This window comes from Mytilus galloprovincialis, chromosome 1, assembly GCF_965363235.1.
Source record: "Mytilus galloprovincialis chromosome 1, xbMytGall1.hap1.1, whole genome shotgun sequence".
NCBI classification, from domain to species: Eukaryota; Metazoa; Mollusca; class Bivalvia; order Mytilida; family Mytilidae; genus Mytilus; species Mytilus galloprovincialis.
Genome location: NC_134838.1, coordinates 8,217,636 through 8,233,456, shown reverse-complemented (window position 1 = coordinate 8,233,456; position 15,821 = coordinate 8,217,636). Strand labels below are relative to the sequence as shown.

The following is a 15,821-nucleotide window of genomic DNA, read 5'->3' as shown; positions in this document are numbered from 1 at the left end:
AAATAACTTTGTCATACAACAACAAACAAATGAAAAGTATTGTTTCCATTTTAAATTGTACAAGTAGATAATAACGCAAGACTTCTTAAACTTGACATTTGTAATGTTTAAACTTACCCCAGGCGTATGTCAGAAAGTCCAAATCAATAACAAGCTTTTCTATACCAATCTTGAATGACCTTTCACACATATTGAGGTCAAAGTAAGCATGCAATGACTTCCTCAGTAGTGGTATATATAAGCAGAAGTCCATGTAAGTGCAACGTGATGCAACATATCCCTTAGGTGTGGCTATAGATAATGGAGTCAGTGCTGTTAGATTACCTAATCCTCCGGGACATTCTGAAATGAGGAAAGTAGTGTTTATATATCAAATAACATTGCTCAAATGTTGGCAAAACAATTGCTCATATCTAATTTACTAAATACTACACATGTAACTGCTAATATTGTAGAAAAATGACATTTCTACACAAGAATGATCAGACTACTGTATCAGCTGTGTGTAGTCTACATTTGTGTATAATCCGCACCACTTTTTATCCCCCAAATTTCGTATAATATATATTGTTCATTTATCAATTAAATTTACATAATTTGGAAAGGATTGAATAATTTTTACTATTTTTGAAACTTCTCCTTTGAAAGCTCATCTGGAACTCTCAATGTTTGTATGATTAACCCACAACCACAGTTATTTCTTATAATAACCACCTTTTGAACACGGCAAAACATATAAATAAACTTACCATCTCTCCAACCAACAGAATCTGTTGGCTGAGATTGGTACATTTGACTGGTTATATCACACTGTGGATCTTGTAGGTATTCAGCTATACCAAGTTTCTCTAAAATCTGCTTAACTGCAATATCTGTCAATTGGCTCTGGAGAGAAAGTCCTTGCTCCGCCAAGAAATCTGAGGCTGAGAAATTATTAAAACTGATGCTCCAGTCGCAAGCAATTTTTGGAAGATATAGGTCCTTAACAATTTCTAGGGTTATGTCACACGCTTTTCCTTCTTCTAAACAGACACTGGCATTCATACTAACTATGAACTTCTTCTCTGCTTGTAAATCAATAACCATAAAACTGAAAGGGAATTATTAAAATAAAATTACAGAAACATACTTAAATAGAAACAGAATAGCAAAAACAACAATTGTTTTTAATAAATAATAAAATTACAGAAACATACTTAAATAGAAACAGAATAGCAAAAACAACAATTGTTTTTCTTGTCAACAGAAAAATCATAAAACTTCATTTATAAACAAAATAAAATCATATAGCTACCAGTGAAAACAAACAGCACTACAAGTATAAAATGACTAAGAAATTTGAAAGTAAACAGAGAATCATGTAGTTATCATGGTCAACAAGCATAATCTAAGATTGACCTGAGTAAAGTACAATGTAAATGTTTTTTCCAGTACAGTTTGCAAAATTTAAATGGATAGGTTAACCCCAACTGACTCTGGGGAAAGTTTTGATTTTCTTTGCAATAAATAGAATCGAAAACAAGCAAAAAACTATGAAAATTAACACATATGTAGGATTAATTTTGTAACATCCATATGAGTCATTCATGGTATTACTAATATAATATATAGTGGATTGAATCAGCCATTTTAAATACTTTAAAAATCTATAATACTCACTCTAAAAACATGATGTTGCCCAACTTAAGGTTTTTCACCATACCTGAAAATTGAAATGCCATAAAATTCACATATAAATTATCATAAGTGAGGTAAAAATAATAAATTAGAGGTAACTCAAGCACACCTGCATGTTACAAATGCATGCTGTGTGAAATTTTCTTTTATTTTTTTAATCGTCAAAATCTGGAAATTCTTCTTTCCTGGTTCTGGTACTTTTTCAATTGTACAAATTGTGATGTTGGACATTTTGAATGTTCTGTGAATGAATTAAAGCACTTATCATTTGATACAATGTGAAAGCAGAATAATGAAAATTGTACAACCAAGATGGCATCTTCTTTGGTGTCATGTCAGGTAATTTCTTATGGAAAAATTATTATTCAAGGGGAGAATTCATCCAAAAAATTTTACACATATTTTGGGATTTTTTGCATTAAAAAAAAGAAAACTATAGAGCTCCTGCATCATCCATGCTGAGCCCTAATAAGGCAAAACACTTACCACTATCAAATGAAAAGAAGGCTTCATCAACCCCAAAATGATCTATTCCAGCCTTGATTCGGTACTGACATCCATCTAACAGTACGTAGAAGTGAAAGGACTTCTTTATAAACTCAATTTCAACGCAACATTCTACACCTGTGCAATAATCTGGTATGTGGCATGTAACAGGGATGTTGTTAGGTATCTTTGGTAGTGTCATGTCTAATGGACATTCTGGAAAAAAGGCAAAATTGTATAAGACAAATATTTACATATAAATTATAACCTGTTCTATACATGTCCAATTTTGCCACATATCTACAATATTTGGAAAAGGACATCCCTCACCACTTTTGGACAATTCACTGCCTAATATTAATCTGGTGGCTGAAATAATTTTCAAAACAATCCTTCCTACCGACCTTGTCATGGGAAAAACATTGTGGAATTTCTCTCATTTATTTATATAGTCCTGTCTTGACATGAAAAACAAGTGAAACTGCGAGCTACTGCTCACTGATGATACCCCCGCCGCAAGTGGATAATATTAATAGTGTAAAAATATGCAAGTGTTCAGTAAACAGGAAGTTGTCGAGTGATGAATCTGAAAACGCATGACACGGTATAGCTGACTTATATAAATCCTGAAACCAAATTTCAGAAATCCTTGTATTGTAGTTCCTGAGAAAAATGTGACGAAAATTTTTAACTTGGTTATCATGTGTAAAATCATACAAGTGTTCGGTAAACAGGAAGTTGTCGAGTTATGAATCTGAAAACGCATCACACGGTATAGCTGACTTATATAAATCCTGAAACCAAATTTCAGAAATCCTTGTATTGTAGTTCCTGAGAAAAATGTGACGAAAATTTTTAACTTGGTTATCATGTGTAAAATCATACAAGTGTTCGGTAAACAGGAAGTTGTCGAGTGATGAATCTGAAAACGCATCACACGGTATAGCTGACTTATATAAATCCTGAAACCAAATTTCAGAAATCCTTGTATTGTAGTTCCTGAGAAAAATGTGACGAAAATTTTTAACTTGGTTATCATGTGTAAAATCATACAAGTGTTCGGTAAACAGGAAGTTGTCGAGTGATGAATCTGAAAACGCATCACACGGTATAGCTGACTTATATAAATCCTGAAACCAAATTTCAGAAATCCTTGTATTGTAGTTCCTGAGAAAAATGTGACGAAAATTTTCAACTTGGCTATCATGTGTAAAATCATACAAGTGTTCGGTAAACAGGAAGTTGTCAAGTGATGAATCTGAAAACGCATCACACGGTATGGCTGACATATATAAATGTTGATACCAAATTACAGAAAGGGTGGATGTGTAGTTCCTGAGAAAAATGTGACGAAAGTTTCATGGGACGGACTGACTGACGGACGGACTGACGGACGGACTGACGGACGGACTGACGGACGGACTGACGGACTGATGGACGGACAGACAGAGGTAAAACAGTATACCCCCCCTTTTTTAAAGCGGGGGTATAATGAAGAACAGAAATAAGGGCAATGTTTGTTTGCTTTGGATATTGTCATGTTTGTAGGGATTTTGTTTTATACACTATACCCATTTTCGTCCACTATAATAGCAAAATAGTCCCCTCGTTAAAGGGCCAGAAAAGCATATAACATTTTTAAAGATTTAACTTGAAGCTTTATTCCTTTTGAGTAAAAAAACCTGTTATTTCAACCTCTATCAAGGTACAAAAACAGCTTGTTTTCTATCAAGGTACAATATTTAATCAATCTTTAATCAATCTTATTCCAGCCATGGAGATGGAGAGTAAGGGACACTACTCCTGCTACAAGATGGATCTTCTGCCTAAATAGAACTTACCTTTATTCCAGCCATCTGCTGATGGAGAGTAAGGGGGACTACTCCTGCTACAGGATGGATCTTCTGCCTAAAAAGTACTTACCTTTATTCCAGCCATCTATCTGTTGACGAAAAGTAAGGGGCACTACTCCTGCTACAGGATGGATCTTCTGCCTAAAAAGAACTTACCTTTATTCCAGCCACCTGTTGATGGAGAGTAAGGGGGACTACTCCTGCTACAGGATGGATCTTCCATATACTGTTTGATTCCCGTCGCTTCTATAAACAGATCAGAGACATATTCTGGCATAGCATCAAGAGCTTGGTCTACTTGATCTTTCAAGAAGTCAGTTGCTGAGATGTCTGAAAAAGAATATTAATTATTTATCAAAATGGTGAAGTGAGCAGACTGAATAATATTTTGATTTCTTCATGAAAGTTATACCAAAATAAATGTTTTTCACTTGCAAGGTCATAATAAATATTTATATATTAAAGTTCTAATACATGTAAATTGCCAAACTGTATACTGTGGATTCCTCACTATTTGTAGGGTACCAGTTTTCCTAGATTTCATTGTTACAGGTAAGATACACATTTAAATGTTAAACAAAGTATACATTTTCTATAGAATTGTATGCAGACTGTAGCAAACATCTTCTTTTGTATTTGGTCATATAGAGCAAACATATTGTCAACTGATTTACTTACTGGCTAAAGAGATTTTAGTCTCTAGATTACACAAAGGTTTTGGCAGCAGTATATCTTTCATAATCTCCACTGTATAAAGGCATGCCTGTTTATTGTCTACACATAATGATACTCCAGCGTTCAACAGAAACATCTTCTCTGTCTTCAGATCATCAATTGTAAACCTGCAAGTAAAGGATATCAATAATTTGTGAATAAAAAATGAAAACAACACGTTATAAATTTCAAGCGTCCAAAGCGCTTTTCTGGATTTAGCTTAATCAGAAACGCTTAAGTTGAATATTTGAAAGCCAGGGATGAATAAAGAAACAAACACTTGAAGAGCAATATTACCAAAAAGGACCTAAAAAATTAGCCAAATCCATCTAAAGTCAACTATCCCTGAGGGAGTTAAAACCTTAGTTTCCAATAATTTCAAAATTTATTAACGGACAATTTTAGAAAGGTTTGTTATAAATTATGTCAGTACTTGGGTACTGAGCTGATGATACCCTCTGGGACTGATAGTCCACCTGCAGAGGTATCAACCCAGTGCTGACAAAACTAACACAATGAAAGAACATAAGAGTAAGTGCTAATCAAATGACTCGTACATACATGCCACCACCTTAAATAATATTTATTTAAAACTCTAAAGTCACATGGTGTTTTTTTTTTTAAAGAAATATGCCCTCAGATAAATTTACGTATAAAGTAAAAATCAAATATTTTTCACTGTAAAACAATGTAAACTACAAATTTATTAAAATAAAAAAACTCACCTCAAGCGAACAACATCTGACAGACTTATAATTTCCTCTGTTCCAAAATCATAGTCCAACAATTTCTTATTGTATGGTAAATTCTCTATTCCAACTGAAAACTGGTAATTACAAGCATCCAAACTGATGTAAAAGTTAACAGCCAGATCAAAGTCAGCTATATCTAAACAGCATGTTACACCAGTACATGTGTCCATGATGCTACAAGTCAGTGGTATACGGGAACTTATTGCTTGTAACTGTATTGGCAAGGTCAAATTGCACTCTGAAAATATAATATAATACAACTAATGATTGTATTTGTATTGACAAAAAGACAAAAATAACATGTAAAAAACCCTATAAACCAATTATTTCTTTTGGATCAGATATTATACTGTAATACGGATAAATAAAAAGGAAGATTAAGTATCCATAATTGTTGAGAAAAAAATTAGTAGGTTAGCTTTGCCTTTTATATTATGAAACATTTGTGAATGCCGTGAGAAGTGAAAGGTGTCATCCTCTCAGCATGAAAACATGCTACTAACTTCTTAAGAAATCCATAGGTAGCCTGTTGTAAGGCAAACTTACCACTTTTATCAAGCAAATTCTCTTTTCATGTGGCATCTAAATTTCTGCTATCAATTCGGAACGACAATTTTAAGATTACCCCCAGTTTTTGGTGGGGTTCATTTTGTTCTGACAGTCTTTCAGTTTTCAACTGTAGACTGTTGTGTTTCTCTTTTCGTTGTTTTTCATTATTTGCCATGGTTATATCAGTTTTTCTTAGAGTTTTGGCTTTGAATGTCTCTTAGTATTGTCTATCTCTCTTTTATAAGTATATTTCATTTTGTTTGCATCAAATAATATTAAAAATGTACATACTGTTAGTCCATCCATTGACAGATCCAGCAAATGGCGCTGCTGTTCTGCTACAAGACGGATCCTTAAGATATGGTGTCAGTCCCAGAGCTTCCAGCATTTTGTCACGAACTAGGCCCTTAACAGCTCCAGTAATACTATTCTGAGCTTTAAAGTCACTTAATGAGAAATCTGAAAAATTGTAAAATAGTTAAAACATTTCCTTTTATTTGAAACAGGATTTTTATGAATTGTTTTATGAAAAATTATACAAAGGAGTTGTGGTGATTACATCTATGAAATAGGAACCCAACAACACAAACAAATCAATACATCTAGAGGTCAACATATGGTCTTCAACAATAACAAAAAGTCTCTATACTATATGTCAAGCAAGTTGCTGAGTCTAGAAAAATTGTGAACAAATTTAACATAGAATATCTGACATCTCATATCAACACCTTATCATTGTAATGAGTTTTTGTAAGACAATTAGATGAAACGCGCGTCTGGCATATATATAAAATTTAGTCCTGGTATCTATGATGAGTTTATTTACACAAGGAACACAAAATAGTTTTACCAGTCCACAGTGTACTTTTTGACAATGAATGTCTTTTTTGTATCTGCTAAATTAGAAAAACCCCTACCAACAGATTAGAAATTAAAAACATTAGAAACCCTAATTTTGTACAAAACATCTCATGTGTATTCAAAGAAAAATAAGAAGTCAGAATAAGAAATAAAAGTTGAGAAAAACAATTTTTTATATTATTTTTTTTTTTTAATTTAGCCTCTTAACCCTTTCAACGCTACACAAAAAAATAAAATTATGGCTGCTGCTGCTGCATATTTTTTGTGTTCATTCATTAGAACAGTATATTCCTTTTCAGACTGCTGTATCTTTTTTTATTATAAGAGATACAGACACAGTTATTGCATGAAAAATGCTCAGGAGAGCATGACCTGTAATGTTAGGCAATTATTTCAGTAAAATTTTTATCAGGTTACCTGCATATTCAGGTAATTAACAGGTAAAAGGTGTAATTTATTACATTTGTGTTGAATTTTGAATAAAAACTACTTTTAGTCTTCCTTTATTTTGTTGTTTTATCTGCCATATAATATAGAAGACACCAGTTGCTTAATTCCGTAGCGTATTGCACCATACACAACGTATTATATAATCGTGGCATAAATAATTGACTCCCTCCTAAAAATTTTCAGTAAACCTCCGTTTCCCCCCCTTTTTCTACGTCTCTTAACGATTGATCAAATCATATTTAAACACATAGCAGTGGCGGACGACGTTTGTCATCGCGGCATATGCCGTGTATAGCGTTGAAAGGGTTAACCTATTAATCTATTCTTGTTAATTCTTATGAATGAAAGACATTAACTTATATCTCACCAAGACTTGTATGTGTCCAATCACATCCCAGTTTAGGGAGTTTGGTGTTTTCAAATACTGGTACAGAAACCAGACATGGTCCACTCTTCTCAAAACAAACACTTAAGTTCATATTTAACATGTATTTCTTCTCAGCCTGCAAGTCATGAATTGTGTACCTGCAAAGTATAAAGTTTATTATTTAACTCTTACTGATAACAATGAACTAATCATAATAGAATATTATAACACAAGGTTTAAATTTCTAAATGCAAACAGCTATTAATCTGAACATGGATCATAAAGTGTACTTACTCCATTTTAAGAACTTGTAAAATTGACATGGTCTTCTTCTCACCTGAAAAACATACATGAAATTAATAAATTAATAAAGTCTCTATAAATATGACCCTGTCTTGTGGCATCACAAAGTTGCAAAACATAGTTAACGAGGCTCAAATATAAATATTAAATCGAAACTTACCTCACCTTGTAACTTTTAGTTGAAAAAGTTTTTAAAAATACTATTTTTTTAAGGAAGAGTAAGGAAATTTGATATTTTTTAAATAATTATAATATTTATTACATACATCTCTAATGTTCAAAGTCTCAATAAGTATAGCATATCCACTACTATATTTACAATACTAATGTTCAAAGTCTCAATAAGTATAGCATATCCACTGCTATATTTACAATACTAATGTTCAAAGTCTCAATAAGTATAGCATATCCACTGATATATTTACAATACTAATGTTCAAAGTCTCAATAAGTATAGCATATCCACTGCTATATTTACAATACTAATGTTCAAAGTCTCAATAAGTATAGCATATCCACTGCTATATTTACAATACTAATGTTCAAAGTCTCAATAAGTATAGCATATCCACTGCTATATTTACAATACTATTTTCCAAATTTATACCACAATATTTTGAAGTTCCTTATATGACGATTCCTCAACATAAAAAATGGATATGAATCAGATATACTGCTATTCAATCTTGGCTAGCAAACAATTCAATTATTTAATTTTTGAACATACATACCCCATTTATAATCTATAATGGTGAAATTAAAGGCTCGTTTCTCGATACCAATACTCAGCTTCCAGTTACATGCATCTAAAAAGGCATAAATACGGAACGATTTGCCGATCTTTCCTACATCCACACAACAGTCAATACCTGTACAATAGTCTGGTACATAACAACTGACTGTTCCTCTGATCTTTGGTAAAGTCATATCAGCAGATTTTGGACAAGCTATAAATAAAATAATATCATGTGATGTGTGGCTGAAATTATTACAGATGTAGTTAAAATGAACACTTGTAATGGTGTTTCTCAATTCAAGTTTTTAATATAGATTAGAATGTTGGTTTCCTGATTGAATTGTTTTACAATAGTCATTTTGCTTGCTGTTTGGTGTGAGCCAAGGCTCTGTGTTGAAGGCTGTATTTAGACCTATTATTGTTTATTTTTTACACATTGTGACTTGGAGGAGAGTTGTCTCATTAGCACTCATACCACATCTTCTTATTTCTACTTGTAACTTAATTTCACAAATAAATACAGGTTAAGCTTTTTAAAAATTTTCAATGTCTATAACATTTTTGTTTAAACAAGAAGACCAAATATTTTTGTGGTAACATGTTTTTAGATAACAATATTGGCTTTGCTTTTTGTTATGAAAGTTATTTTCTTGTAGAGACTGATATGTTTACTAAGTGACATTTATTAATAAGATTCTAAGACTACATTGTATCTAAAGTGAGAAAACATAATCTATATATCCGAAAGGAAAGTTAAAGGATACTGCTAACTTCTTTTCTTTCTTCCTAAGAAGTTCCTGTATGAAGTCAGCTTCATAGGAATAAAGTAACAAGTCGGCAAGAAGAGGGGCACATTGGTTCCAATTAAAATGCTGATTTTTTGTTGAAAAAAATGTCCTACAAACGTTACAAATTTGTTGTCATCAAGAAATCAAGCAGTTTCAGAGAATTTTTTGTTTGAATCAAAGTGATTTTTTACAAAGTAAGATTCAATATATCAAGTAAAAACATAATTTTTTTTCAAGATCTTACCATCAGCCTTCCAACCATCAACTGCACCAGAGTAAATTCCATCAAACCTGTCACAAGAAGGGTTGTACAAGAACTGGGTCAGTCCAAAATCATCAAATAATTTGTTGGCCAGAGCCGTGGACAAGGACTGTCCAGCTTCTAATCCTTTGTCCTTAACCCAATCAACAAGAGAATCTAAAATTAAAATAAATAAGTTTTGAATTCTTAAAAATATTTCAAAACATGTAGTCTGTGTGGGTAAACATGCAGAAACAATTATCTACTGTAAACACATTTTCTACTGACATGTAGCAGTATTGTCCTTGACCTTAAGAGATCCATCAACTACCCAGATTGAGTACTTCTTTTGCTGTTGGTAGAAATATAAATTACGATGCCCGGAGATCCTAATTTGGTCATAGCTATATATTAATTTTCAAAGAAAAACCATGCTCGACTGTTAAAGATGCATCAACAAGCCATAAAACTTAAGCTGATACTGTCTACATATTTCACAATATTGTTCTCAACTACAAAATAAAAAAAGAATGTGTCCATAGTACACGGATGCCCCATCCGCACTATCATTTTCTATGTTCAGTGGACCGTGAAAATGGGATGAAAACTCTAATTTGGCATTAAAATTAGAAAGATCATATCATAAGGAACATGTGTACTAAGTTTCAAGTTGATGGGACTTCAACTTCATCAAAAACTACCTCATCCAAAACTTTAACCTGAAGCGGGACAGACAGACGAACGAACGGACGGACGGACGAACGGACGCACAGACCAGAAAACATAATGCCCATAAATTGGGCATTATAAATCATCCCTTTTGTATGCTCTTAGATTTATGTCTCATTGATGAATACCTCATATCTCTCTTTATTTATAGCATCATCTTCCATTTTAAAAAGAAAGAAAAAGAAAGTTTTTGCTAGGGTCTTTGCATTGTTTACATTGTCTCAGGTGTTAGCTTGTACTGTAAGGAACGTTTTACTGGCACAATTTTCATACATAGCTCCATGTGACATGTCTACCACAAAATTATACAACAGTTGTTCCAACTTTTTGTATAGTAAATATACCCTGTGTATATGTGTATTATGGGAAATTATATCGAAAATAATAGACATACTTGTATCGCCAGTCCATCCACCCATGTCCAGATCACAAAGCGGTTGTGGAAATTTCTGTTGTATCAAGATGTCAAAGTTGAATTGGCACTCTGTGTTCACATCCAAACAAATAGACATGGACATATCCACGATTAACTTCTTCTCAAACAACAGTTGGTCAATCGTAAATCTATCAACAGAATGTTTTAATATCTTATAAAGGAAGTATGCATTGTATTTTCATAAAATATCATGTTAAGTATCCACTTATTTAAATCTTACTGTTTTGTTTTGGTTTTTTTTTCATTTTCATTTTTTTTTTCTATATTGCATTATTCTAAATTAATTGAAACATATCTTGTGAGTTTTTTTTATGGATGTTCTGATAAATATTTGTTCTTGACATTTGTCATCAAAGTATTCTAAAATCAATTCTGATTGGACAAATTGGGAAATGTCATGGCTTCAATTCCATCATGTATGTGATCAGAGTACTCTTCTCATTTAGAGTCATATATCCAGCTTACAATTACGAGAACCTTGTTTACTATTTTCAGTGAAGGGAGATAACTGTATTTCATTTAAATATTTGAGCCCATTTATCTCTGTTTAACCAAATTATAGTTTTTCCAACAAGCTTTTGTTCTTCCACTGAATAGGATAATAGAGAAGGGTGAACTTCATCAGATTTTGATGTCATTTTTCTACATCATAAATCTTGCCAATGTGTTTGTTGTCTTTGAATTTTTCACAAGATGTCTATATTCAGGGTCATTTTTTCACTGTTTGGGGGCTTACCCATTAGAATATATAGTGATCTTTATATGTATTTTATGGTTAACATGTGCTGTTGTCAACCGAACATCTGTTTTTCAAATTAGAAAATTTTTCTATGACGTAAAATAAAATCTGACTACTTACCTTATTTTGATCACATTCTGCAGTGGAACAACAATTTCTTTGCCTATTATAGTAAGAAAAAGCTGGTTATGTATTGAAAATAAGATTAATATTTGACCACTCATAAAAATAATGTCAAATTATAATTACCTTTGACAGAAGACCAGAATTTTACGAGTTCATAATTTTATTTCATAATCTTAGTTCATATCACACAAAATAAATTGCTAGCTAATATTTAATTTTTTTCTGCAACTCATTTTAAATGACAAATGATAAATTGACAAGTTTATATTTTATCAAACTTTAAATATAATTTACTGCAGTAACTTACCCCACAAATCACCAAAATCTAAGATTTTATATTCAAAGGTAAGTTTCTCGATTCCACCTCGGATGATGTAACTACAGGTATCAATATACAGGTAAGCATGTAACGAGATATCCAGGTAGTCGTAGTGGAAGCAACAATCCAGTCCAGTACAATAGTCTGGTATATAACAGTTCATAGGTACTGTTATGTTAGGAGGACTGATTATGTCCAAGGGACAGGCTAAAAAATCAAATATTTTTATTTATTTCGTCACAAGAAATGATTATATTAACCTTTATTTTATTGTTTTTAAATTCATTTAAAGTTTTTGAAGAATTTTTTTTTTCATTACCTGTATAATATAATGTGTGTTTGTAAATTTTCATACAAAGGAAAAATAACTGTGTATAACAAAAAAACAAGTTTCTAAAAAAGTCTAAATTTCTGAGTTAAACTTGCAAAACAAATTGGAGAAATTTGCTTCTCTGTAAATATTAATGGCTTCACATAATGTTTCAAAATTTAAGTAAAAATAAGTATCTGTAACTAGACTTACTGTTTTTCCATCCATATACTGAAGGTTGATATTGATCAGCATTACGAGAGCATCCCGGTACATCCATCAACTCATCTAGGCCAAGCTGTTGTAGCAATAGTTGGGCTACATTCTTCGCTAAAATTCCAGTGAAGTCTGTCAGGTTAAGTCCTAACTGTGCTCCCCAGTCAATGGCTGAGAAATCTGCAAAAAAAATCAATGTTTCCTTCTATTTTTTTCAATATACTAAATGAAAAAAAAGAAAAATTTTAAATGTATTTCAAACAACATATATGCAACATAATTTAATAAAGTATCTAAAAGTAAGATCTCAGTCATTCATAGAGATGTATAATCAGTATTCTAAAATAAGTGGATGTAAATCATGTGATATACTGTCACAAATTAAGTATGCCAAGAGGTAACATTTCATGCTCCCAATGTATTCAGGGAAGTTATAAAAAAACAAATCATTACACAGAAACTTAAACAAATGACCTAATAGTTGTCTCATTGGCAATCATACCACATCTTCTTTTTTTATATAACTATTCTGTGACTTACTTGACAAACTCATTGTAGCTGTCATGTCACAGAATGGCTGAGGAATTTCACTTCCAACCATCATTGGAAAGGTCAAACATTGGTCTGGTTGGCTTTCATCAAAACATACACTGGCCGTTAAATCCACAATAAATTTCTTCTCATTAGGTGGTTTCTTCATTATAAGTCTGTAAAAAAGTCATTGAATTCTTGTTAAACTTATAATTTTTTACAATATTATGTATCAACTTTATTCATTGGCTAAAATTTACCATTAAATCCACAATTGACATGTCTTGGGCAGCCATTTTGAATTGCTTAGGATTCACAAATGCTAAATCAATACAATATAATTGAAAATAAAATATAACCTACTTCAAAAACTTATACATTACACACTATAAATTTATATTATCATAGCGGGACAATCGTAGTGCACAAGGTGGTAACGTTCAATAACTTTGTTTTGATCAATTTTTAATATCATTTGTACATTTAAAACAAAATTGAAAACCAAATAGATCCATTAATGATAAATACCATTCAACAACTTAAATGCTTTTAAAAAGAAAGCATCTCCATTGGAATAATGGTAATCATTGCAAGTTTTGGTGATCTTGACTTACGAAGGATAGGTAGAGAAAATTTACAAGATATAACTGTTGGTCTTATTATTGCATTGGACTGTATAATTCAATATTCTATGCAGGATATAAACCTCATGAAAACCTAAATGTCTAAGAAAATGCACAAAATAAAGTTATATATATATATATAGTCCTTGCAAAACTTACGTTATCTTGACAATGTCTTCTATATTTAGCACCCAAGGTTTTCCTGAAAGTAAATATCAGCAATTCATAATATAGTATAATATAAATACAAGAAAACAGAAAAAAGTTCATGAAATTTATAAAAGGCCTACTGACATGACTGATCATGATTTTAATTAAGTTTTTAGGATTCAAATTAAATAAAAATATCAAAGCAATTACTAGTATAATGTTTGTTCTTTTATTGGTTTTTATGATGTATTGTATTTTGTTGATTTATGTATGCCTTCATTGGGGTACAAATGTGCAGTAATTCAATAAACTATAATGAAATCAAACTTTCATTCGTGAAAACAAATTCTTAAAAACTGTAGAATTCCATAACACTTAGTTTTCATGGGTAAAAGAAAAATTCAAAATATAATGAAGGTTATTAAGTAATTCATCTTGCAGATACATACCCCATTCATAACTGTCAATTCCACCTTCGAACAATGACAGATTCACGCCCATATTGTTGATACCAAATGATATACTATATTCACATGTGTTGATCAGAAAATATGGGTGAATGGTCAGCCCAATGAATGGTACCTCAGCACAACAATCTATGCCACTACAGGTTTCAGTAATCATACATGTCATTGGACCATCAATTTCAGGAAGCTTGGAAATACTTAATGGACACACTGTAAAGAAATAGTGAAACAATCATAAATAACATCCATCAAAAGGTACAACATAGATCTCCATTTCAGAATCTGAAGCATTGTGGGTAATATATTTAAAAGCGTACAGCAAATCATTGTTTTTGGTTAAAAATCTAGTTGTCAAGAAGATTGGTACTCCTTCTATGTTTCATGGGACAGACAGACGGACAGAGGTAAACCAGAATACCCCTTCCTTCCAAGACTGGTAATGTTTCATGGGACAGATGGACGGACAGAGGTAAATCAGAATACCCCTTCCTTCCAAGACTGGTAATGTTTCATGGGACAGACGGACGGACAGAGGTAAATCAGAATACCCCTTCCTTCCAAGACTGGTAATGTTTCATGGGACAGACAGACGGACAGAGGTAAACCAGAATACCCCTTCCTTCCAAGACTGGTAATGTTTCATGGGACAGACGGACGGACAGAGGTAAATCAGAATACCCCTTCCTTCCAAGACTGGTAATGTTTCATGGGACAGACAGACGGACAGAGGTAAACCAGAATACCCCTTCCTTCCAAGACTGGTAATGTTTCATGGGACAGACGGACGGACAGAGGTAAATCAGAATACCCCTTCCTTCCAAGACTGGTAATGTTTCATGGGACAGACGGACGGACAGAGGTAAATCAGAATACCCCTTCCTTCCAAGACTGGTAATGTTTCATGGGACAGACAGACGGACAGAGGTAAACCAGAATACCCCTTCCTTCCAAGACTGGTAATGTTTTATGGGACAGACAGACGGACATAGGTAAACCAGAATACCCCTTCCTTCCAAGACTGGTAATGTTTCATGGGACAGACAGACAGACAGACAGACAGAGGTAAACCAGAATACAAGTTCCTTCCAAGCACTGGAATAAGGAAATTCAACAAATGACATACATTATTTTAATTTTGGAATATGAAATTAACCAAAATCCTCAAGATTCCAATAATATGAACTGTATAAGAGGTGCTGTGGATACCAAAATAAGTTTTACCAACATTTTTTTTTTTAATTTTTAGGAGCCATTTACCAATATGCTTTTTCTTAACATTGGGAAAAAAAATTGGATCATAATTATCAGGAAGATTGAAAATACTAAATAGACAATCTGTAAAGGAATGCAGGTACTACTCTAAATAAAGGTATTTTTCAAAATTAGTTGTTCATGTTA

At 32.4% G+C, this 15,821-nt stretch overlaps 1 protein-coding gene across 1 annotated transcript in view; it reads right to left on the bottom strand.

Annotated features, from left to right (window-relative positions):
* The window catches only part of LOC143064564 (uncharacterized), a 90,050-nt gene that overhangs the window by 7,212 nt on the left and 67,017 nt on the right, over nt 1–15,821 (bottom strand). Inside the window, exons 45-63 of the mRNA XM_076237474.1 lie at nt 14,406–14,633; nt 13,966–14,008; nt 13,193–13,359; nt 12,650–12,832; nt 12,115–12,333; nt 11,802–11,844; nt 10,901–11,070; nt 9,781–9,954; nt 8,744–8,959; nt 8,004–8,046; nt 7,710–7,867; nt 6,323–6,490; nt 5,456–5,720; nt 4,695–4,858; nt 4,173–4,346; nt 2,164–2,379; nt 1,660–1,702; nt 750–1,090; nt 118–342 (exon numbers count right to left, since the gene is read on the bottom strand). Of these exons, the coding sequence (XP_076093589.1) occupies nt 118–342; nt 750–1,090; nt 1,660–1,702; nt 2,164–2,379; nt 4,173–4,346; nt 4,695–4,858; nt 5,456–5,720; nt 6,323–6,490; nt 7,710–7,867; nt 8,004–8,046; nt 8,744–8,959; nt 9,781–9,954; nt 10,901–11,070; nt 11,802–11,844; nt 12,115–12,333; nt 12,650–12,832; nt 13,193–13,359; nt 13,966–14,008; nt 14,406–14,633 (3,240 nt within the window). The remainder of the gene's footprint in view (nt 1–117; nt 343–749; nt 1,091–1,659; nt 1,703–2,163; nt 2,380–4,172; nt 4,347–4,694; nt 4,859–5,455; nt 5,721–6,322; nt 6,491–7,709; nt 7,868–8,003; nt 8,047–8,743; nt 8,960–9,780; nt 9,955–10,900; nt 11,071–11,801; nt 11,845–12,114; nt 12,334–12,649; nt 12,833–13,192; nt 13,360–13,965; nt 14,009–14,405; nt 14,634–15,821) is intronic.